Consider the following 21,952-nt stretch of genomic DNA (forward strand, 5'->3'; position numbering starts at 1 on the left):
AAATGTATAATATGTGCACTTATAATGCAAGTGCTGACATTTACCAGCTGTTTTCAGTGTGCAATCAAGACAGCTGTGTTCCAATAACACAATCTAGACAATTCCTGAATCTAACTCATACTTGGCACACGAATGACTTCAGGACTGGCACATTATCTATACCCTACCCATTGTGTATGATCTACATGTAGTCTCGTAGTAACGAACACGCTAAGGGGCATTAAACGGCTGGTTTTCTGAATGTGCGTTCCCAGTGTGGATCCTTGCCCACCTGTTTTGTGCTCCCCACGATTTTCTCTTCATTATGTGAGCACACGCTATTTCCCAATATACTCTCCCAGCGGGCGATTTAAGGTTTGCTTTAGGGAGCTGTCCATCATACTGAACAGGAGAAGCTGAGCAGCTTTCAATGTGTTTTTTTAAAAAACTGATTTTGCAAGAACATTAAAAGCTGCTCTCTCTCTCTCTCCTCCCCCGATGCTATGCTCAGTGTCTGAAGTGCGAGTCAAAATATATAGCTGATTAGCTGGTTGCTGAATGATCAAAAATGTGCTACCATCAGAACTCTGAATCAGTTGAGCAGCACATTGGGGGAGGAAATCCTGAGCAGCAGAAGACTTTCTGACAACTCAACGTGTATCAACTGCACACCATATACAGGGTGAGGAAGTCATTGTGTGTCCCATTTTTCAGAAAGCTTTCAGTTGCACTAACAGCCCAAACTGCGTCTCCAATTACTTTAATTATCAGTTCAATGAAACCTTCCATTCCACTTACATAGTGGCACAATAGAGAAATCGATCAGAGAAATCAATCAGTGAAATCAATCAGTGAAATTAAGGAACAGGTAACTGACGAGCGATGGCTTCTTTATAACAACAACCTGCATTTATAAAGCGCCTTTAACATAGTAAAACATCCCAAGGCGCTTCACAGGAGCGATTATCAATCAAAATTTGACACTGAGCCACATGAGGAGATATTAGGACAGGTGACCAAAATCTTGGTCAAAGAGGTGGGTTTTAAGGAGTGTTTTAAAGGAGGAGAGAGAGGTAGAGAGGTGAAGAGGTTTAGGGAGGGAATTCCAGAGCTTTGGGCCTGGACAGCCAAAGGCATTGCTGCCAATGGTGGAGCAAAGAAAATCGGGGATGCACAAGAGGCCAGAATTGGAGGAGCACAGAGATCTCGGAGGGTTGTAGGGCTGGAGGAGGTTACAGGGATAGGGAGGGACGAGACCATGGAGGGATTTGAAAACAAGGATGAGAATTTTAAAATCAAGGCGTTGCTGGAGCCAATGTAGGACAGCGAGCACAGGGGTGACGGATGAACAGGACTTGTTGCGAGTTAGGATGCAGGCAAAGTTTTGGATGAGCTCAAGTTTTTGGAGGGTGGAAGGTGGGAGGCCAGCCAGGAGATGTTTGGAATAGTCAAGGCTAGAGGTAACAAAGGCATGGATGAGAGTTTCAGCAAAAGCAGAGGCCGGGGTGGAGAGGGGTGATGTTATGGAGGTGGAAGTAGGCGTTCTTGGTGATGGAGCGGATGTGGGGTCGGAAGCTCATCTCAGGGTCAAATAGGAAGCCAAGGTTGCGAACAGTCTGGTTCAGCCTCAGGCAGTGGCCAGGGAGAGGGATGGAGTCGTGGCTAGGGAACGGAATTTGTGACGGGGACCGAAGATGATGACTTCGGTCTTCCTAATATTTAATTGGAGGAAATTTCTGCTCATCCCACACTGGATGTCGGACACGCAACATGACAAATCAAAGGCAGTGGAGGGGCTGAGAAGGTGATGGTGAGGTAGAGCTGGGTGTCGTTACAGTACATGTGGAACCTGACGTCTTTACATCTGAAAACAACAGAAGGCAAACCTGTGGGTTCTCACCATTCAAAACATGAACCATCCAACTTGCTTACATGCTATCGGTAGCAGCAAAGGCCCACTTTTCCAGGGGCCTTGCAAGCTGCCACCAGATATAATGGCTCCACCTCTGCCTGTCACCCAATAGAGAATAGGACCAAGTGGAATACTAGTACCAGGAAGAGGAAGTCCTCACTCGAAATCTATGCTTCAGTGGACAAGTGACACAATTGTAGTGAGGAGGGAAGTAGGGAATTGGAGTAGGCCATTCAGCCCCTTAAGCCTGTTCCGCCATTCAATTAGATCATGGCTGATCTGTACCTCAACTCCATTTACCTGCCTTTCCTCCATATCCCATGATACCCCTACTTAACAAAAATCTATCAATCTCAGCCTTGAAAATGTCAATTGTCCCAGCATTCACAGCCTCTTGGGAGAGAGTGTTCCAGATTTCCACTATCCTTTGTGTGAAAAAGCCCTTCCTGATTTCACTCTTGAACGGCCTAGCTCTAATTTTAAGATTGTGCACAATTGTTCTGGATTTCCTCATCAGAGGAAATAGCTTCCCTGTATCTACTCTATTGAATCCTTTGATCATTTGAAACACCTCAATTAGTTCGCAGAGAACTACAGGGGACATGAATTGTGTTCATTATCTTTGATTGTTCTCACTGAAGGGCCACGTTACAGCAAGACTACAGTATATATATTACAAACACACTGCTCCCTCCATTCAATCAGCCACAAGGCCACACCCTCCCTCTACACCTCCACCCCTGTCTTCAAAAGCCGAATAACAAATCTTCCCTTCGACTGTGCTCTCACCCTCTGCCCCAGCCCCTAGTTTCCCTTTGATTCTCCCCCACACTCCCCTTCCCAGTCGGGGTCTGCTCTTTATCCAGTGCCCTGAGACATGTGAGGAAGTTTGTGTTATATCCCACCCACTGTGTCCATTTTCTCAACTCTCTGCTTTAGCAACCTGGAAGATGTGAACTTTGTAATGTCGCACAAATCGAGTAACAATTATTTTCAAAATGTTGTTAAATGACTGGATTTTTTTCCGTGCCTTTTTTTTTAAAAGTCGGTACATAATTTCAGTTGCATTGAATTTAAAAGTCAGAGGCAGAGAGCAGTTTTAGTTAGATAAAGTGTTATTAGCCAAGATTTCCCATGAATTGGGGTTGCCAGGATTTACGTATGAAACATTGATATATATATATTTATGGGACAAAGGAGGAACTGTACAACTGTGAGTTCAGGTTTTGTATCTCAAAAGGAAATGGGAAGAAACAAGGTATTGCAAAAAAAGCCACAACCCCAACACAGACCATTCACAGATTCGAAGCTCACTACGTTGAACAGGCCCAGGACTAAGGATTCCGTCCAGCTGGGTAGGTCTTCAATGAGACAGTATAGAGAGGCAGCTGACAGGGTACAGGACAGGTGCTCACCTGTATTCACCGAAGGCTCCATCGTCCTCTTTCATAGGCTGGATCTCAGGGTCTGCGTGCGCATCCTCTTTCTCCTTTACTGCAAATGTTAAAGGTCAAAAAATGGGGAATGCGTTACATTTGTGTGTGGTTTTCTGCTGAGGAAAGTGTTTGGGGGAGAGGAGAGAAGAGAAGGGGGGGGGAGAGAGAAGAGGAGAGAAGGGGAGGAAAGGAGAGGGGATGAGGAGAGGAGAGAAGGGGAGAGGAGAGGGGAGGAAAGGAGGGGAGGAGAGGAGAGTAGAAGGGGACGAGAGGACAGAAGGAACCTCATAGCCTGGCATATTCCTCACTCTACCATTACCAACAAGCAAAGGGATCAACCCTGGGAGTGTAGAAGAACATGCCAGGAGCAGAACCAGGCGTACCTAAAAATGAGGTGCCAACCTGGTGAAGCTACAACACAGGACTACATGCATGCTAAACAGCGGAAGCAACATGCTATAGACAGAGCTAAGCGATTCCACAACCAACGGATCAGATCAAAGCTCTGCAGTCCTGCCATATCCAATCGTGAATGGTGGTGGACATTAAACCACTAACGGGAGGAGGAGGCTCTGTGAACATCCCGATCCTCAATGATGGCAGAGTCCAGAACGTGAGTGCAAAAGACAAGGCTGAAGCGTTTGCAACCATCTTCAGCCAGAAGTGCCGAGTGGATGATCCATCTCGGCCTCCTCCCGATATCCCCACCATCACAGAAGCCAGTCTTCAGTCAATTCGATTCATTACACATGATATCAAGAAACGGCTGAGTGCACTGAATACAGCAAAGGCAATGGGCCCCGACAACATCCCAGCTGTAGTGCTGAAGACTTGTGCTCCAGAACTAGCCGCGCCTCTCGCCAAACTGTTCCAGTACAGCTACAACACTGGCATCTGCCCGACAATGTGGAAAATTGCCCAGGCATGTCCTGTCCACAAAAAGCAGGACAAATCCAATCCGGCCAATTACCGCCCCATCAGTCTACTCTCAATCATCAGCAAAGTGATGGAAGGTGTCGTCGACAGTGCTATCAAGCGGCACTTACCCACCAATAACCTGCTCACTGATGCTCAGTTTGGGTTCCGCCAGGACCACTCGGCTCCACACCTCATTACAGCCTTGGTCCAAACATGGACAGAAGAACTGAATTCTAGAGGTGAGGTGATAGTAGCTGCCCTTGACATCAAGGCAGCATTTGACCAAGTGTGGCACCAAGGAGCTCTCGTAAAATTGAAGTCAATGGGAATCAGGGGGAAAACTCTCCAGTGGTTGGAGTCATACCTAGCACAAAGGAAGATGGTAGTGGTTGTTGGAGGCCAATCATCTCAGCCCCAGGACATTGCTGCAGGAGTTCGTCAGGGCAGTGTTCTAGGCCCAACCATCTTCAGCTGCTTCATCAATGACCTTCCCTCCATCATAAGGTCAGAAGTGGGGATGTTCGCTGATGATTGCAGTGTTCAGTTCTATTTGCAACCCCTCAGATAATTAAGCAGTCTGTGCTCGCAAGCAGCAACACCTGGACAACATCCAGGCTTAGGCTGATAAGTGGCAAGTAACTTTTGTGCCAGACAAGTACCAGGCAATGACCATCTCCAACAAGAGAGAGTCTAATACCTCCCCTTGACATTCAACGGCATTACCATCGCCAAATCCCCCACTATCAACATCCTGGGGGTCACCACTAACCAGAAACTTAACTGGACCAGCCATATAAATACTGTGGCTACAAGAGCAGGTCAGAGGCTGGGTATTCTGCGGTGAGTGACTCACCTCCTGACTTCCCAAAGCCTTTCCACCATCTACAAGGCACAAGTCAGGAGTGTGATGGAATACTCTCCACTTGCCTGGATGAGTGCAGCTCCAACAACACTCAAGAAGCTCGACACCATCCAGGACAAAGCAGCCCACTTGATTGGCACCCCATCCACCACCTTAAACAATCATTTCCTCCACCATCGGCGCACCATGGCTGCAGTGTGTACTATCCACAGGATGCACTGCAGCAACTCGCCAAGGCTTCTTCGACAGCACCTCGCACAACTGCGTCCTCTACCACCTAGAAGGACCAAAGCTGCAGGTACACGGGAACAACTCCACCTGCACATTCCCCTCCAAGTCACACACCATCCTAACTTGGAAATACATCGATGTTCCATCATCGTCGCCGGGTCAAAATCCTGGAACTCCCTACCTAACAGCATTGTGGGAGAACCTTCACCACATGGACTGCAGTGATTCAAGATGGTGGCTCACCACCACCTTCTCAAGGGCAATTAGGGACGGATAATTAATGCTGGCCTTGCCAGCAATGCCCACATCCCATGAATGAATTAAAAAAAAGGGGAGCAATGGGGAGGAGAGGAGAGAAGAAGGGGTGGAGAGGGGAGGGCGAACAAGAGGTGGGAGGGGTGAACAAAAGGGGGGTGAACAAAAGGGGGGCGAAGAAGAGAGGGGGGGCGATGAAAAGAGTGGAGGGTGAAGAAGAGAGGGAGGCGAAGAAGAGAGGGGGGCGAAGAAGAGAGGGGGGCGAAGAAGAGAGGGGGCGAAGAAGAGAGGGGGGCGAAGAAGAGAGGGGGGCGAAGAAGAGAGGAGGGCGAAGAAGAGAGGGGGCGAAGAAGAGAGGGCGGCGAAGAAGAGAGGGGGGCGAAGAAGAGAGGGGGGCGAAGAAGAGAGGGGGGCGAAGAAGAGAGGGGGGCGAAGAAGAGAGGGGGCGAAGAAGAGAGGGGGCGAAGAAGAGAGGAGGGCGAAGAAGAGAGGGGGCGAAGAAGAGAGGGGGCGAAGAAGAGAGGGGGCGAAGAAGAGAGGGGGCGAAGAAGAGAGGGGGCGAAGAAGAGAGGGGGGCGAAGAAGAGAGGGGGGCGAGGAAGAGAGGCAGCGCGAAGAAGAGAGGGGGGCGAAGAAGAGAGGGGGGCGAAGAAGAGAGGGGGGCGAGGAAGAGAGGCAGCGCGAAGAAGAGAGGGGGCGCGAAGAAGAGAGGGGGGTGAAGAAGAGAGGGGGGTGAAGAAGAGAGGGGGGTGAAGTAGAGAGGGGGGTGAAGAAGAGAAGGGGGGTGGAAGATAAGGGAATAGAGCTAATTGTCATGGAGAGGGTAGAGTAGAGGAAACTTTACAATGTTATTAATTGACCTCGGCAGTTAATACTAAATCTGGAAAAGCAGGAATCTTATCATGAAATTTCCTCAGCTGGGATTGGAGGTGGTAAACATTCAATCAGGACGTTCACATTCTTGTCAAAACCTGCAGTATCGTTACATTCTCCCAAATTCCGCAGTCCTAAATTCCCAGCAGAGGCACAAGGGAAGGATCTCGATGTTCAAATACCGTAATTGGCTATGCAAGACCTGGACCATCAACCTGTGGAAAATTAGACTCCTTTTTTTCCCATCTATGAATAGAGGGGTAATTCTGCAACGCTGTGCTCCCAGCAGGGAGCTCGACTCGCAGGGAGCTCTGGTCAGAGATTGAGCCACAACATTGTACCCTGATCCTCTGACCCACACTTCTTATAGAATCATAGAATCATAGAAGTTTACAACATGGAAACAGGCCCTTCGGCCCAACATGTCCATGTCGCCCAGTTTATACCACTAAGCTAGTCCCAATTGCCTGCACTTGGCCCATATCCCTCTATACCCATCTTACCCATGCAACTGTCCAAATGCTTTTTAAAAGACAAAATTGTACCCGCCTCTACTACTGCCTCTGGCAGCTCGTTCCAGACACTCACCACCCTTTGAGTGAAAAAATTGCCCCTCTGGACCCTTTTGGATCTCTCCCCTCTCACCTTAAATCTATGTCCCCTCGTTATAGACTCCTCTACCTTTGGGAAAAGATTTTGACTATCTACCTTATCTATGCCCTCATTATTTTATAGACTTGTATAAGATCACCCCTCAATCTCCTACTCTCCAGGGAAAAAAGTCCCAGTCTATCTAACCTCTCCCTATAAGTCAAACCATCAAGTCCCGGCAGCATCCTAGTAAATCTTTTCTGCACTCTTTCTAGTTTAATAATATCCTTTCTATAATAGGGTGACCAAAACTGTACACAGTATTCCAAGTGTGGCCTAACTAATGTCTTGTACAACTTCAACAAGACATCCCAACTCCTGTATTCAATGTTCTGACCAATGAAACCAAGCAAGCTGAATGCCTTCTTCACCACCCTATCCACCTGTGACTCCACTTTCAAGGAGCTATGAACCTGTACTCCTAGATTTCTTTGTTCTATAACTCTCCCCAACGCCCTACCATTAACGGAGTAGGTCCTGGCCCGATTTGATCTACCAAAATGCATCACCTCACATTTATCTAAATTAAACTCCATCTGCCATTCATCGGCCCACTGGCCCAATTTATCAAGATCCCGTTGCAATCCTTGATAACCTTCTTCACTGTCCACGATGCCACCAATCTTGGTGTCATCTGCAAACTTACTAACCATGCCTCCTAAATTCTCATCCAAATCATTAATATAAATAACAAATAACAGCGGACCCAGCACCGATCCCTGAGGCACACCGCTGGTCACAGGCCTCCAATTTGAAAAACAACCCTCTACACCCACCCTCTGTCTTCTGTCGTCAAGCCAATGTTGTATCCAATTGGCTACCTCACCTTGGATCCCGTGAGATTTAACCTTATGTAACAACCTACCATGCGGTACCTTGTCAAAGGCTTTGCTAAAGTCCATGTAGACCACGTCTACTGCACAGCCCTCATCTATCTTCTTGGTTACCCCTTCAAAAAACTCAATCAAATTCGTGAGACATGATTTTCCTCTCACAAAACCATGCTGACTGTTCCTAATCAGTCCCTGCCTCTCCAAATGCCCGTAGATCCTGTCTCTCAGAATACCCTCTAACAACTTACCCACTACAGATGTCAGGCTCACCGGTCTGTAGTTCCCAGGCTTTTCCCTGCCGCCCTTCTTAAACAAAGGCACAACATTTGCTACCCTCCAATCTTCAGGCACCTCACCTGTCGCGGTGGATGATTCAAATATCTCTGCTAGGGGACCCGCAATTTCCTCCCTCACCTCCCATAATGCCCTGGGATACATTTCATCAGGTCCCGGAGATTTATCTACCTTGATGCGCGTTAAGACTTCCAGCACCTCCCTCTCTGTAATATGTACACTCCTCAAGACATCACTATTTATTTCCCCAAGTTCCCTAACATCCATGCCTTTCTCAACCGTAAATACCGATGCGAAATATTCATTTAGGATCTCAACCATCTCTTGTGGTTCCGCACATAGATGACCTTGTTGATCCTTCAGAGGCCCTACTTTCTCCTTAGTTACTCTTTTGTCCTTTCTGTATTTGTAGAAGCTCTTTGGATTCACCTTTGCCTTATCTGCCAAAGCAATCTCATGTCCCCTTTTTGCCCTCCTGATTTCTCTCTTAACTCTACTCCGGCAATCTCTATACTCTTCAAGGGATCCACTTGATCCCAGCTGCCTATGCATGTCATATGCCTCCTTCTTCTTTCTGACTAGGGCCTCAATCTCCCGAGTCATCCAAAGTTCCCTACTTCTACCAGCCTTGCCCTTTACTTTATAAGGAATGTGCTTACCCTGAACCCTGGTTAACACATTTTTGAAGGACTCCCTCTTACCAGACGTCCCTTTGCCTGCCAACAGACTCTCCCAATCAACTTCTGAAAGTTCCTGTCTAATACCATCAAAATTGGCCTTTCCCCAATTTAGAATTTTAACTTTTGGGCCAGACCTATCCTTCTCCATAGCTATCTTAAAACTAATGGAATTATGATCACTGGTCCCAAAGTGATCCCTCACTAACACTTCTGTCACCTGCCCTTCCTTATTTCCCAAGAGGAGGTCAAGTTTTGCCCCCTCTCTAGTCGGGCCATCCACATACTGAATGAGAAATTCCTCCTGAATACACTCAACAAATTTCTCTCCATCCAAGCCCCTAATGCTATGGCTGTCCCAGTCAATGTTGGGAAAGTTAAAGTCCCCTACTATTACCACCCTATTTTTCTTGTGAGAACAGCATCCCACTGGAAACACAGGACCGTGGTATTAGCAGAAAATAGTGTCTGCAAGGAGAGCCTGTTCCTTTGTAATTTGCAACCTGCCCCACAAAATAAAGAAATTAGTTGTAATTCTTGGTGGTCCTTCCATTATGAAGATGACTGGTTGAAAGTTCTCCCTTTTTTTAAAATGGACCTAACCTTTTTCCATCACATTAATGCTGTTTATGTAGCAACCATTTTCCTTATTGTTCTTGACGATGCTTATGTCCAAGTTGTCCACTCCATGTTGTGGTATTGGATGCCATCCTAGTAGCTCTGTCGCCCTAAACAACGCTGAACCTGTGCCCTCTTGCCCTGGCATATCTGAAATCATTGTTTCCGCTTTACTTTCTTTATCCTGTTATGTATCTGACCTATCTCTATGGGGTCCCTTTTAAGTGTATCTTTTTGAAGCCCTACCTTATCAGCTCATCCCTCATGGAATATCCCTCGAACACTAGGCCCTAGTGGTCTCCTCTGCCACGCCTCTAAGGCCTGGATGGCTCTCTTATGTAACCGTGACCAGAACTCGCCACAGCCCCTGAATATCTGCGCCTGTAGAAGGTGCACTTACCTGGGTATTTTCCTCCTTTATTCCTTTTGATGAAGCAGACAATCAAGAGAATCAGGATCAGGAGGGCGATGGCGCACATTAAACCAATGAACCAACCCTGGGTGGCAATGTCTACCTGGCGGCTTGCCATGGCTGAGGTAACGTTTATTTGAAAAAAAAGAGGGAAAAAAACTGATTAAGATGTGAATCGAAGTGATTACAAGTGGAGATACTAACCCAAGGTATTTTCTGTGTTAAATTTTAAAGATTAGGATTCAGTTCATTGCACACGGGGAATAGGTTACTTTATATCAACAAAGGACAATTCAAACAGAATACATCAAATGGTAATTAGATTTCCATTACTGATCTCAACCACAGGCAATACTTTGAAGAAAACAAAAACAACACAAAAGTGTTTGACGTGGATTCGTAACCTTAAACTGTACAACTTGGAGTTAATCACTGAAGTAAAAGAGTTGTTTGTCATTTTTAATATCAGCCGTGAGGAGCTAAAATTCACTGAAACACGTGCCCCTTTTGGAAAGAATGGGGGTAGTTTTGACTTTGGGCGATCGTGTAAAACATAGCGATATTGATTCAGCCACCCATTATACATCTCTCCCGATTTTCATTTCTACCGACTTCAATGAAAATCGGGAGAGATGTATAACGGGCGGCTGAACAGATATTGCCCGATTTACACTATCACCCAAAGTCAAAATTACTCCCATTCTTTCCAAAAGTGGCACATGTTTCATTTGTTTCTTTCCAGTTTTCTCCTCTCCTGAAGGCACTAACCCATGCCAGGGTGCAGCTCAACAGGACAAGTGGCCATTCTTCACATGTCAGCCAATACTCTTGAGTGCCAGCAGCCATTCGACAATGGGTGGGGGACTGGGGGTATTACAGTAGAGCCCAATCCCGCTCTCACCCAAAACCCACACACATTTTCCAGCAGGGATCACTGAGCGGCAATCAGGAGAGAAAAATCTGTCTATTTATTTCCCCAATTGAACCTGAGACCTTTTGATATAAACGTCTAGGTACCACACCATGCACCTTATATACCCATCAAGCCATTGGAAGGGTAGGAGGAGCTTTAGAGGAACACTTGAAACAGTCACACACTAACTTTAAAGAGAATTTCATGCTGCTTTTTTGTAATGGGGCACAAGTACATGAAGTGGAGAGCCAGGTGCTTAATGAACTAACAGGAACAACAACATGACCTGGATCCACTGAGTGTCGGGAATCCAGCAGCCACTAAAAATGGCTCTGCAGTTCTCTGGTGGGGTTTGAGAAAAGCCATCTTGTTGCTTTAGTGCCACAAGCATCGTGTCTCAATGTGTCCTGCCAACCCCACAAAACAGGAAAAGGCCGAGTTTTGATGGACTTGTATTATAAGTTGAATTGTATTGATGCTTCAGAAGAAAAACATAATGGTCAGCTAGATAATCTATGGATGTGTAAGGCCTTGCCAGTTAAGTCAACATTTAGCTCATGCTTTAGGAAAGGGGGTGGTGATATGCAGGGTCTGGAAGAAGGCTACAGCTGCGGAGATGAGGGGGCATGGAGATGAGGGAGCATGGAGAAGGGCAAAGTAACCAGCAATCAAAGCAAGACTTTAGACTTTGTAACATCTCACAGAAACGTCTCAAAGCACTCCACATACAATTACTTTGAAGTGCAAACACAGCTGTCATTTTGTGCACAGCATGAGCTGGTCTGTTTTCTGGTGTGGGTTGAGGGAGGAATGTTGGCCAGGACAAATAGCTGCTCTTCTCAGGATAGGAGCAGGCAGACAACGCCATAGTTTAAGATCTCATTCTAAGGAGAGGACTTTGGACAGTGCAGCAGTCCCTCAGTACTGCACTCGTGTCTGCCTAGATGACGTGTACGATACTGGAGTGGAGTTTGAACGCACAACCTCCTGATCGAGAGGTGGGAGTGCTACCAATTCAGTCAAGTTTAGGCTTCAACTTTGTCCAAGTTTTTTGGGAGGTGGGAAGGGAGGAGAGTTCCTTTTGGGAAGTGGAGGAAGGGGAATAAAATGATTGATGAAGGGGAAATGGTACTATTTTCTCATTCACTTTTAGAATGATACTAAAAATTGAGAACAACCCTTAAAGTTCTACCTGCAGGTTATGTGAAAACACTGTTGTGCTTTCATAGAACTGGTCATGAAAAAAACAGCACTGGACATACCATCTCTACACGACATGCAAAGCCTCAAAATGGTCACCATACTTGGCATCTGCAATTCCTTGTGGGGAAAAAGGTTCAACACATCTTTGGTGAAGTTCCTTTTAGAAAGCTTTTCTAGACTTCGATCTTATACTAGGATACCATTCTGTATTATGGTGTTAGAGATAGCTGTAGGAGCCAGTCCTGCTTTTAATTAGAGTGGAACCTCCATTATCCATACTCCGATTATCCATCTTCTCCATTATCCGTCAGAATTTTCACAGAACAAAGGCTTGTATGAGACACTGTCTCATTGCACAGCTGCCAATACCAGTCTCCTCCTATCTGACATAAACCAACCTCACAGCCCAAGATTCAATTGAATTTGTGTTGTTTTTTTATTCTAGTTGGCTTCATTCATGTACCATATAGTTAAGACCAAAAACTGGGGGCTGTTGATTATCTACTGGTTTTCATTATATTCTAGGGGGTCAGCGGGGGGGGGGGGGCGGGTGGTGGAAGAGAGGGGATTCACTCCATTATAATGGAGGCTCCACTGCATAGTCAGTGTCAGGGAAAACTCATTTTGAAAGCCAAAAGAACGAAACATATGGGTGACAAATTGACAAACAAGGACTGAACGGAGGCAACAGAATGAAGATATTCAACCAAACAAGGAGCTCCATCAGCATCAAAGCAACTTACAACATCTCGATTACCACCTGGACTTCTACCGACAGCAAATTTGTGTTCAGTTAAAAACACCCAACAAATGAAGTACACATAGCAGCACACGGAGGTGCTCCTCTCCCCTGAGCCCCAGTTCAAGGATGCTCCTGCCATTCATCACAACTGAAAACAAGAAGCAGCCGGGCCACATTATATAAAAAAAAGTCCCATCAAATCTCTCATTTGTCAATATTTAAAAGGACTCTGATGCCAGAAATACCAGCAGAACCTTGAAAGATCATGCAGTATATGTCTCATGAGTATATGCCAAGTCCTGAATGTAGATGGCAAGCTGTTTCACCATTTCTCTGGCCAAAACCTATGTTCACATTAACCTCCACTTTATGCGTTTTTACTTCTATGTGTTCCTCAGAGTTTGGATAATTATCATCAGATGAAATAGGAACCGAAATGTCTCTACTCAGCAACCAGACATGATAACAAACCGGTAACAGATAGCACGAGGATAAAGCTGGCCAGTGAAAGGGTTAAAGACACAGTATCCCTTTTTGTTCGTCTTGACAGTTGTTCCTGTAACTTTCTGAGGGAACTTCCCCTCCTACATGTCCAGTACAGCTGCTGTTCACCCCCAGATTATGTGCCTTGATTAGGAGGGTGGGGAACAGCAACTGCAGTTATGGTCATACATGACCAACGGCCAACTTTTCCTTCCTTTCCCCCTCCAACCCAGCTCAACCTGGTGTAACTCACTCCCTAAGGGACTGGAACTCATGTCCCTGGATGAGAATCGATACCCAGGCAGTAAAGCCATCATAGGGTTACCAAAAGCAGGGTAAGAATTAAGCAATGATCACTGCAGTTTAGATTACACGACAAATTAGCCAAATACAAATGTTTACTGAACACCCTGGGGACCAATTCTCATAAATGAAGTTAGTGAGGGGAGCAAAAAATGCAAAGAAAGTTAAGCACAGCTGGGGCAGCATCTGGCGGGTCAATGCCTCAATCCTTAACTCCTCGTCTTTCGCCTGGTATGAGTGGGATGCCCCTAATCTGCGTTTTAACATGCTGCAGGCCTGGTCCATTTTAAAGAGAGAGAATTTGAAAGGGAAAGAGAGGAGAATCATGTGTCTGATTTATCTGTGACAAACTTTGTGAGCTTACGGCCAATTAACGGGAGAGGAGTTGATCTCTTGTTGCATTGCTTGCAATGAATCCCGAGCAAGGTTGTGATGTTTAGCCGCTAAGAGAGAGCTGAGCTTAACCTGGCCTGTGCTGTTAAGACCACTGCTCAAGAACTCCCTGTAGGGAAGTGAGCTAAATAGGCACAAGTTGAGACCAATTAGAGGCTAAATGTTCAAGGAAGTTTCTGTAGATTGGCAGCTGCTTGTAAATCCCCACTTCTTTCCCTTGGGGAGAGGTCAAGTTATCAAGGTCAGAAAAAAAACAGCAGAAAATGACTGGCTTTCTTTCTCTTTTTATCTACTTTTGACCCCATGGAACTGTGACGGACACCTCTTAGATCTACACTTAAAGAGAGAGAGAAAACAAACACATTTCTTACACTACTGAAGGGATGCTCCATATGGGCTATACATAGGCTCCATAGCTCCATGTGAGCTATTTAAAGTGAACTTAGGGTTGTCCTTAGTGACTACAGTTTTAGAATTGCAGGAACTCTCCCAACACAGCCCAGTGGAAAGTGTCGAAGGGAAGAAGGTTAAACTGGGTTTAATTTGACAGTTCAGAACCCTAGCCGGAGTAGATTAATAGAAAAAGGACACTGTCTCTTTAAAATGCTTCATATATTACTTTAATGCACCAGGCTGCATCAACATGACTGTTTTGCTATATAACAAACTCAAATTTAATAATATAGAGGTTGTAAAATAAAACCGCAGATTTACGCAAAATGCCCTCAATCAGCACTGTGCAAAAGAATTCACATACAACTGTCATGTTGGTTCAGCGAGATATGGATGAAGTACAGACATAATAAAACGAGCACTAGGCCCAACGTACAGCCTGCTGAGTTATGCCATTGACACAGATAAAAACGTTTTTGACAAGACCCTCAATGCAAACAGACGTCAGGACCATTGCAAGACGTACTAAAGTTCCGAGGCAGCCCTACGACTGGACAGAAACCAGCCGTCTGCCCTGCAGCAGGACTGCTAACAACTCAATCGAGGGGACTGATTTCATAACGATCAAGGCCAATCGTTTCTGGTTTTCACAAATAATTTAAAAAAAAATAACTGGATGGAATTGCGGAATGTGCTCCCCGGGTAATCATCCTGGAATCCCATGCAGTAAACCAGAATTAGATCTATTCAGTGCCAGAAAGCAGTGGTCCTGTAATGTAATGCTTACTGTGAACTGCAACACTTGACAAACACACAAGGATTTCTCATAGTCTTTCAAAATGGCACTTACAAGGTTAAGGAACATAGGGACAGGAATAGGCCATTTCGCCCCTCGAACCTGCTCCACCATTCAATTAGATCACGGCTGATCTGTATCTTAACTCCATTTACCCGCCTTTGCTCCATATCCCTTAATACCCTTACCTAACAAAAATCTATCAATCTCAGTTTTGAAATTTTCAATTGACCCCCAGCCTCAACAGCTCTTAGAGGGAGAGAGTTCCAGATTTCCACTACCCTTTGTGTGAAGAAATGCTTCCTGAAATCATCCCTGAACTAGTTTTAAGGTTATGCCCCCTTCTTCTGGACTCACCCACCAGAGGAAATTTTAACAGAAAGCAAAACAATTTTGCCAGGATTATCCCTGATTAACGATGGACGTTTTTAACCAAGTTAACAAAAAAAGACTTATATTCCAATTTAAAATGACTTAAAAGCTTTGCGAAGCTCGGACAAGAGGATTCTCAATATTGCTTCAAGAGATGTTTTGCCATTTCAACGAAGCAAGTACAGCATCTCAAGACCTCAGGGTGCCAGCAGAAACTTGTTAAATTGAGCTGGACCATTGGATTTTCACTGTCAGCCCTTGGGAGTAAATTCCTGGTTCCACCCACAGCCGCTTGGTTTTAAGGTTTGTCGGCTGTCGGGAGGGAGGCCGAACCCAACTGCTCTTTGCTCGCCGTCTCACCTGGTGGACGGGTCTCAAACCGCTCGTCCTTACTCTGCAACTGTCCGGACTGGCTCTCGGCAATAACTCGCACTCTGTAAACCGTTCCCGGCAACAAGCCCTTTAGCACAAAGAAGGTCTGCGAGGCATTTATCGGCATTTTGTCCGGAGACTCTTTACCTGAAAAGCGTACGGAGACAAAGAACTGACATAATCGCGGCTGGATTTGATCATTGTTACACTGACATCTCTTTTGCTGTAACTAGTGCTGATCTGGGCATGCGATCAGGATGGATATGTGAGTCACCCTTGGAGTACTGAAATACAAGTTAGGACATTCGTCGTTAAATCGAGTGCTAAATTGTTGATAATTAATTGTCCCCCCCCATGTTAATGAAATAAATTCAATTATTGATCACTGATCAGGTCAGCCATTCTAGAAATGTTCGCTTTACGATTCTTGACACCTCATTACATTTTATAGCATACGAGGCCTTCGCCTCTCTCCGTCCTCTTCCAGACTCATGCTGGCAGCTCTACAGTGGCCATTCTTCACCGACTGCTAGTGCCGATGGGCTGTTCGGCCACAGGCAGCATCACCGCCAAGCCCAAACCCGTATCTGTGCATCTGCATTTTCCCAACAAGGAGTCACTGCGCCAGCTACTAGGGAATGGGAACCTTTGCTGATTTTTTGCCTTCCCTAGCCCAGGACCAGGAGAGGGGGTGCGACGAGACTGATGGTAGTTCCCCCACCGTTGTACCAGCTGAGATTAGCTAAAGCTGGATTGCTGCAGGAATCAAACGTGGGACTTAACTTGATATATTCACCCACGAGGCCATCGGGAAAGCTTCCAGGTGAGGTCCCTCGAGTTGAAACTTGTAGGGAGTCATCACCAGGATACACGACTCAAGCAACCCCACCCAGAGCATGCTGCTCCCCACTTGTACAGTACTCAAAGGGCCAGGTGAAACAGGTGCGAAAACATAGGCGCAGTCAATTCCTGCTCAGAAAACAACTCCTTTGCTACAATGATGACAAATATCAAGAGCTCAGGGTAGAATGGGTGTGCCTGGCCAAATATCTCACGCAGAGAATACGTTGCAAAATTATAAAAAGGCTCCAATTTGCTCCATCTAAGTGCAGACACAGGGATCCAATTAAGGGCGGACATACATGCTAAATGGTGGCATTTTCACTACATATGCGGTGAAGTGAGAGGCCAAAGTCTGAGTGCACAGGAATCGAGCAGTAGTGGCCATTTCAGGTGGTGCCCAAGGTGTGATCAACCCCTAATCCCCCCATGTCAAAGCTATTTTTCTTCTAAAGTGTCTCTCTGTGCATTATTTCATATTTCCCTAAATTGCACCCCTCTAGCTATCCCTGGATCACATGGCAATCACGACCGAGGCTGCCAATTTATAGTTTTCACAGAAAAATGGACGGGATCCCCAAAACGGTGGCAAAAATCACATGGAACAAAAACAGAATGTTGAGTTACTTCAAACCAGTGGTCCTGGCCATATTCTATTCACAAGATGTAACAACACTTAAAACAAAGCTGACACTTGATCGTTACCCGGTGTTCTCCCCTCCCTTCTTCATTTTGTTCCGTCCTACACAGGGGCTGGCCTATCTTTCAGCTAACCAGTTCTTATAATCTTGGGGGCAAAACTCAGCTGTTCATAGGCAAACGGTATTTGGCCCTGAATCAACAATGGGCAAATGAGCCCATTTACAAAACATCAGTCCATATTTTCTCTTCTCTATTGCTGTACTTCCAGCATGTTCTGTTTTTATTCCAATCATAAAGGGTCAGTGGCCGGCTTTCTCCTAGACTTCTACAAATGCCCCCTGTGACTGATCATGAGGAAGAGACACAATTGCCCCAACTTGGCATCCAACTGTTTCTTAAATGACTCCAAGATTTTTGTCTCCACGACATGACTCAAAAGATCCATTTTACATGTGAATGACTTGTTTTGTTTCTGGCATCAGGCCTAAATTTGCCTTTCACCAGTTTGAACCTGTGGCATCTTGTCTCACTTTACCCTCGAGTAGTGGTCCAAATATACCTTCCCTGTGCCGTTAACTATCTTATAGAGGTCTACAATCTGAGGGGGGAAAACACAGCTGCTCATGGGCAAACAGTACTAGGCCCCAAATCAACAATGGAGCCCAAATGTCTTTGTAATTTGCTATTAGTTCTAATTTGTAGGTCAATAGATGGCAAAAATGGTTAGAAGCTTCAAACAGAAGGTTTGTCTGTGACTTGGGTGGAAGAAATATGTCGCTTGGGCAAAAAGGAGCATTTGCTTAACAGGAATTTATAACTTGCACGGTTCAATAAGCAGGAGCAAATAGAATGGATAGAGATGGGTGATGCTCTACATTCCACCTAGCAGAAATATATCACTTCACTGATGCTCAGCATACAGTCACTAAACAGACTAACAAAGGACGGGGAGTGATTGTGTCATCTCGAAAAGCGTAAATGCCAGTAAAATGCTTGTTAATCCAGAACAATGCGCCAATTATAGAACCCAAGGTCCTAGCAGGTTGCTCAGACAAGGTTTTGTAATTCGATCCACTGTCTGAGTTACTGAAACAATCATCATTTCAAATACATTATACCTCCTAAAAATAATTCAAACTGCCAGTGAGCTGGATGCCAGCATCTTGCAAGGGATGGTGTTGATATCGGTGCATGTGTCCCATCATCTTAGATCACACACTGTCTAGTCAATATGTGTACTGGCTGCCCTTCTCAATGAACCGCTGACACTTCCCCATCGGCACTGCTGTGACTGTGTCTGCAAGTCTTGAGATCTGGATGACTGGACCAGATAGGTGTTGTGCTCTGGCTGGCTCTGACCATCTTTAATCGATTGGACGCTTAGATAGAAGTTGCCCCACAGCCGCTGGTGTGATACAATATTTATATGACTGTGACTCACTATGTAATGCACAAGAGCAAAGAAGGCAGGAGCATACAAGCAATCCAGTCAAATAACAAACAAGAGGGAGGCAGTCACAAAGATAAAAACAGAACTGCACAGGAGTGAAGATGACAGTAGAATTGAATGTAGTGTACAAGCAAGGGAGTCACTGGTACATTCTAGCTGGCTGAATCTACAAGTTGTATAAATATTGTATCACGTAACGAGACTACTACATAGGATGCATGCAGGAATGGAAGGCGGGGGGGCGGTATGGAGATCACTACGGTAGGGTAGGGCAAGGCCATGGGGAGATTAAGAAACAAGGACAATTTGTAAATATTATTTCTTAATTGAAATTTGAGTGCGATGGGGATAGGTCACAATCCAACAAAGTGCCTTGAAGAAGTTGTCTACCTTCCTTTGGGCTACACACAATTTACATCAGTATTTAGGGACATCACAGCCACTATGGTTGACTGTCATTATATTATTTATTTACTGAGGAACCAAGGTGAAAGTTTTCCGTATTATAAAGCGCTCCAAGATGTCTCCTGCATGTGAAAAGTGCTGCTCAAATGAAAGTTGTTGTTGTATGTTGTTGGAGAAAGGGAAGATTGGGGAGTGAGGAGCTCCACATCTTTGAGGTCCCAGAAGTTGATGAAAGAATCAGGAAGGTTTTGTGTGATTAACATAATTTCAGAGCTACAGTTCCTCAGGAACTGAATCTGAGAATTCTTTTTTTAAAATGTTCATTCTAGGGATATGAGTGTCACTGGCAAGGCCAGCATTTATTGCCCATCCCTAGTTGCCGTGAGAAGTTGCCGGTGGGCCGCCTTCTTGAACCGCTGCAGTACGTGATTTGATATAATTGAGTGGTTCGCTAGGCCACATTTGAGGGCAGTTAAGAGTTAACCATGTTGGTGTGGGATTGGAGTCACGTATAGGCCGGACCGGGTGAGGCAGGTAGATTTCCTTCTCTAAAGGGCATTAGTGAATATTCAAATATTCTATGAAGGGCTGAGAATAGCAAACTACGCGAGTGAGCAGTTTTCCTTTACCTTCACTTTGATGCAGAGTGATTTTGGATGTGTATTAACATGAAATGGTGGCAGTAAAATCCATGTATCAGATTCTGATTGAACGCCCGAGTACACTAAAACCGAGTGGTGCTAGGTCTTTCCGTCTAACACCACTTTAAGTTTGCACTAGCTGTTATATGACTGCAGTCCAGTGCGAGCTGCATCTTAGAAATGCCTGGACAGTCCACGGGACCTTCGAAGAGCTTTTAAAGCTTCATGTTGAGACTTTGAAATGTTCAGAGAGTGTGAAGCTATGCGGGTATGTCCAAACTCTGCCCTTGGTGCACTGGGCGATGGTCATACTGAGGTCAGTCAGAGTACACCGAGGGTCTGCGAAATGTGTTTTGCAGTCACTAGGACCAGCGTCAGATCGGCAGCTGCAGTATAACTGCGGTCTGAGACTTGCCAGATTACCCAATCAAATGACTCCTTCTTATAGTCATACCTATCTCAATGTCCCCTCCGATGGACTGCATTGCAAACCTCGAGGTACTTTTCCCTTAATCCTGGCTGAGGTCCTGTTGTAGTGACAACACTTGACGAGATCAAACTTCGATAAAACAAACCCCGATCCTGATAGGTTTGTAATAATGGGATCAGGGGTTCACCTGACTGGAGATAATCAGAACGAGTAGGTGAGCTGCTGACACTGAATCTCTTTTACTGGCACTGAGGGGCTGATTTCCGAGATGACACAACAACCAGTTGGTTGAAACGAAAATGAACCAAGTACCCTTTCAGCGTACAATGGAACTTTCTAGATTAAAAAACGTTGAATCCAATGAATTGAGCTCTTACTGTCAGCTATCTCATATTCAACATAAAAGTGCATATCCATTCGGTCAAACTCCCAACTGATATTTGCATGGGTTGCAGATGAGGTAATGTTCGTAATTACTGGACGAAGGACCCGGACTAAGTAGGTAACAGAAGAGAGAGAGAGAAAGTCACGTGAAAAAAAATACAGTACCAAATACATTAAAAAATACATCAAAAAATAAAAGCAGTGTGGAGATCAAGGGGTTCAATTTCCTCTTCACTAGGTCACTGGGTAAAATGTCTTTGGCCTTGAAGTTAAGCCATGGGTGACTAGTGTCCAAACGTTTAATGGATTCCTATGAAATTCTCTCCTCTATTTTAATGGAGGCGTAAGTCCATTTCAACTAAAAAAAGCATTAAGTAACATCACTGTTAAAATAGTGGAGGAAGGAATTCCGTACAAACACATTAAATGTGCACTGTGCACTGCTTCTTCTAACCAGAGGAAGTTAAAGCCCAGGAAATTATTCAGCACGCAACACTTGACTATACAGTACCTGGGCAATTCTTCAGCCTTTTAAATTGAGTTTGCACAAATTCAAAGTACATTGGGTTTGTGCTCAGTTTGTGCTAACTCCTGTTGGGACAGAACCTGCTTTATTGAGGTCCATGCTGTCTGCACTTGCTCTGTGGTTTTGTAAGTGCAGGCAATAATTTTCTGCTCCATGGATTGCTCCCTACTTGACTCGTGTGTGTGTGTGTGTGTGTGTGTGTGTGTGTGTGTGTGAGATATACATACACACAGTGGCCACTCAGCTAAAACTGTACAGTGCAAACTTGTAACAGTTAGGTTGAGTCCACAGTCACATTGCTATTCGGAAGGAAGACATTCTCAGACTCCATATTATACAGCTATGACTCAGAATTGAAATGGAGCAAATGTCCAAGTGCATCCAGTATCAGCACTGAATGTGCTCCCAAGTCAGGTATTAAAGACGATGAGGCTCAGAGTAAAGCTCACTCTACTCTGCCCAAAGTGCTTTTACCTGAATGTGGAAACGAAATGAGCTTAGTGTGAATTTTTTTCCATTTTCCACATTGTGGCCTCTCTGACCGAGAATGCCAATTTGTGCTGAAATGTGGGCAGCTTTTTGCACTGTGGGCCCATGCCCGCCAGGGACTGAGCTGCCCAAAGTAATTTCAGGGAAGATTCTTAAAGCTGGCAGAGAGAGGAGACTTTCATTCTACCAGTCCTCTCTTGCACACTGCCCAAGTTTAAAATATTT

General features: G+C 45.3%; 1 protein-coding gene across 1 annotated transcript in view; it reads right to left on the reverse strand.

Moving 5' to 3' along the window:
• nrcama (neuronal cell adhesion molecule a) overlaps positions 1-21,952 on the reverse strand; it is a 233,674-nt gene that overhangs the window by 21,210 nt on the left and 190,512 nt on the right. The window contains 4 exon segments of the mRNA XM_067999886.1: positions 3,307-3,385; positions 9,939-10,070; positions 15,909-16,067; positions 20,706-20,822. Of these exon segments, the coding sequence (XP_067855987.1) occupies positions 3,307-3,385; positions 9,939-10,070; positions 15,909-16,067; positions 20,706-20,822 (487 nt within the window).

This window comes from Heptranchias perlo, chromosome 18 (assembly GCF_035084215.1).
Source record: "Heptranchias perlo isolate sHepPer1 chromosome 18, sHepPer1.hap1, whole genome shotgun sequence".
Lineage (NCBI taxonomy): Eukaryota > Metazoa > Chordata > Chondrichthyes > Hexanchiformes > Hexanchidae > Heptranchias > Heptranchias perlo.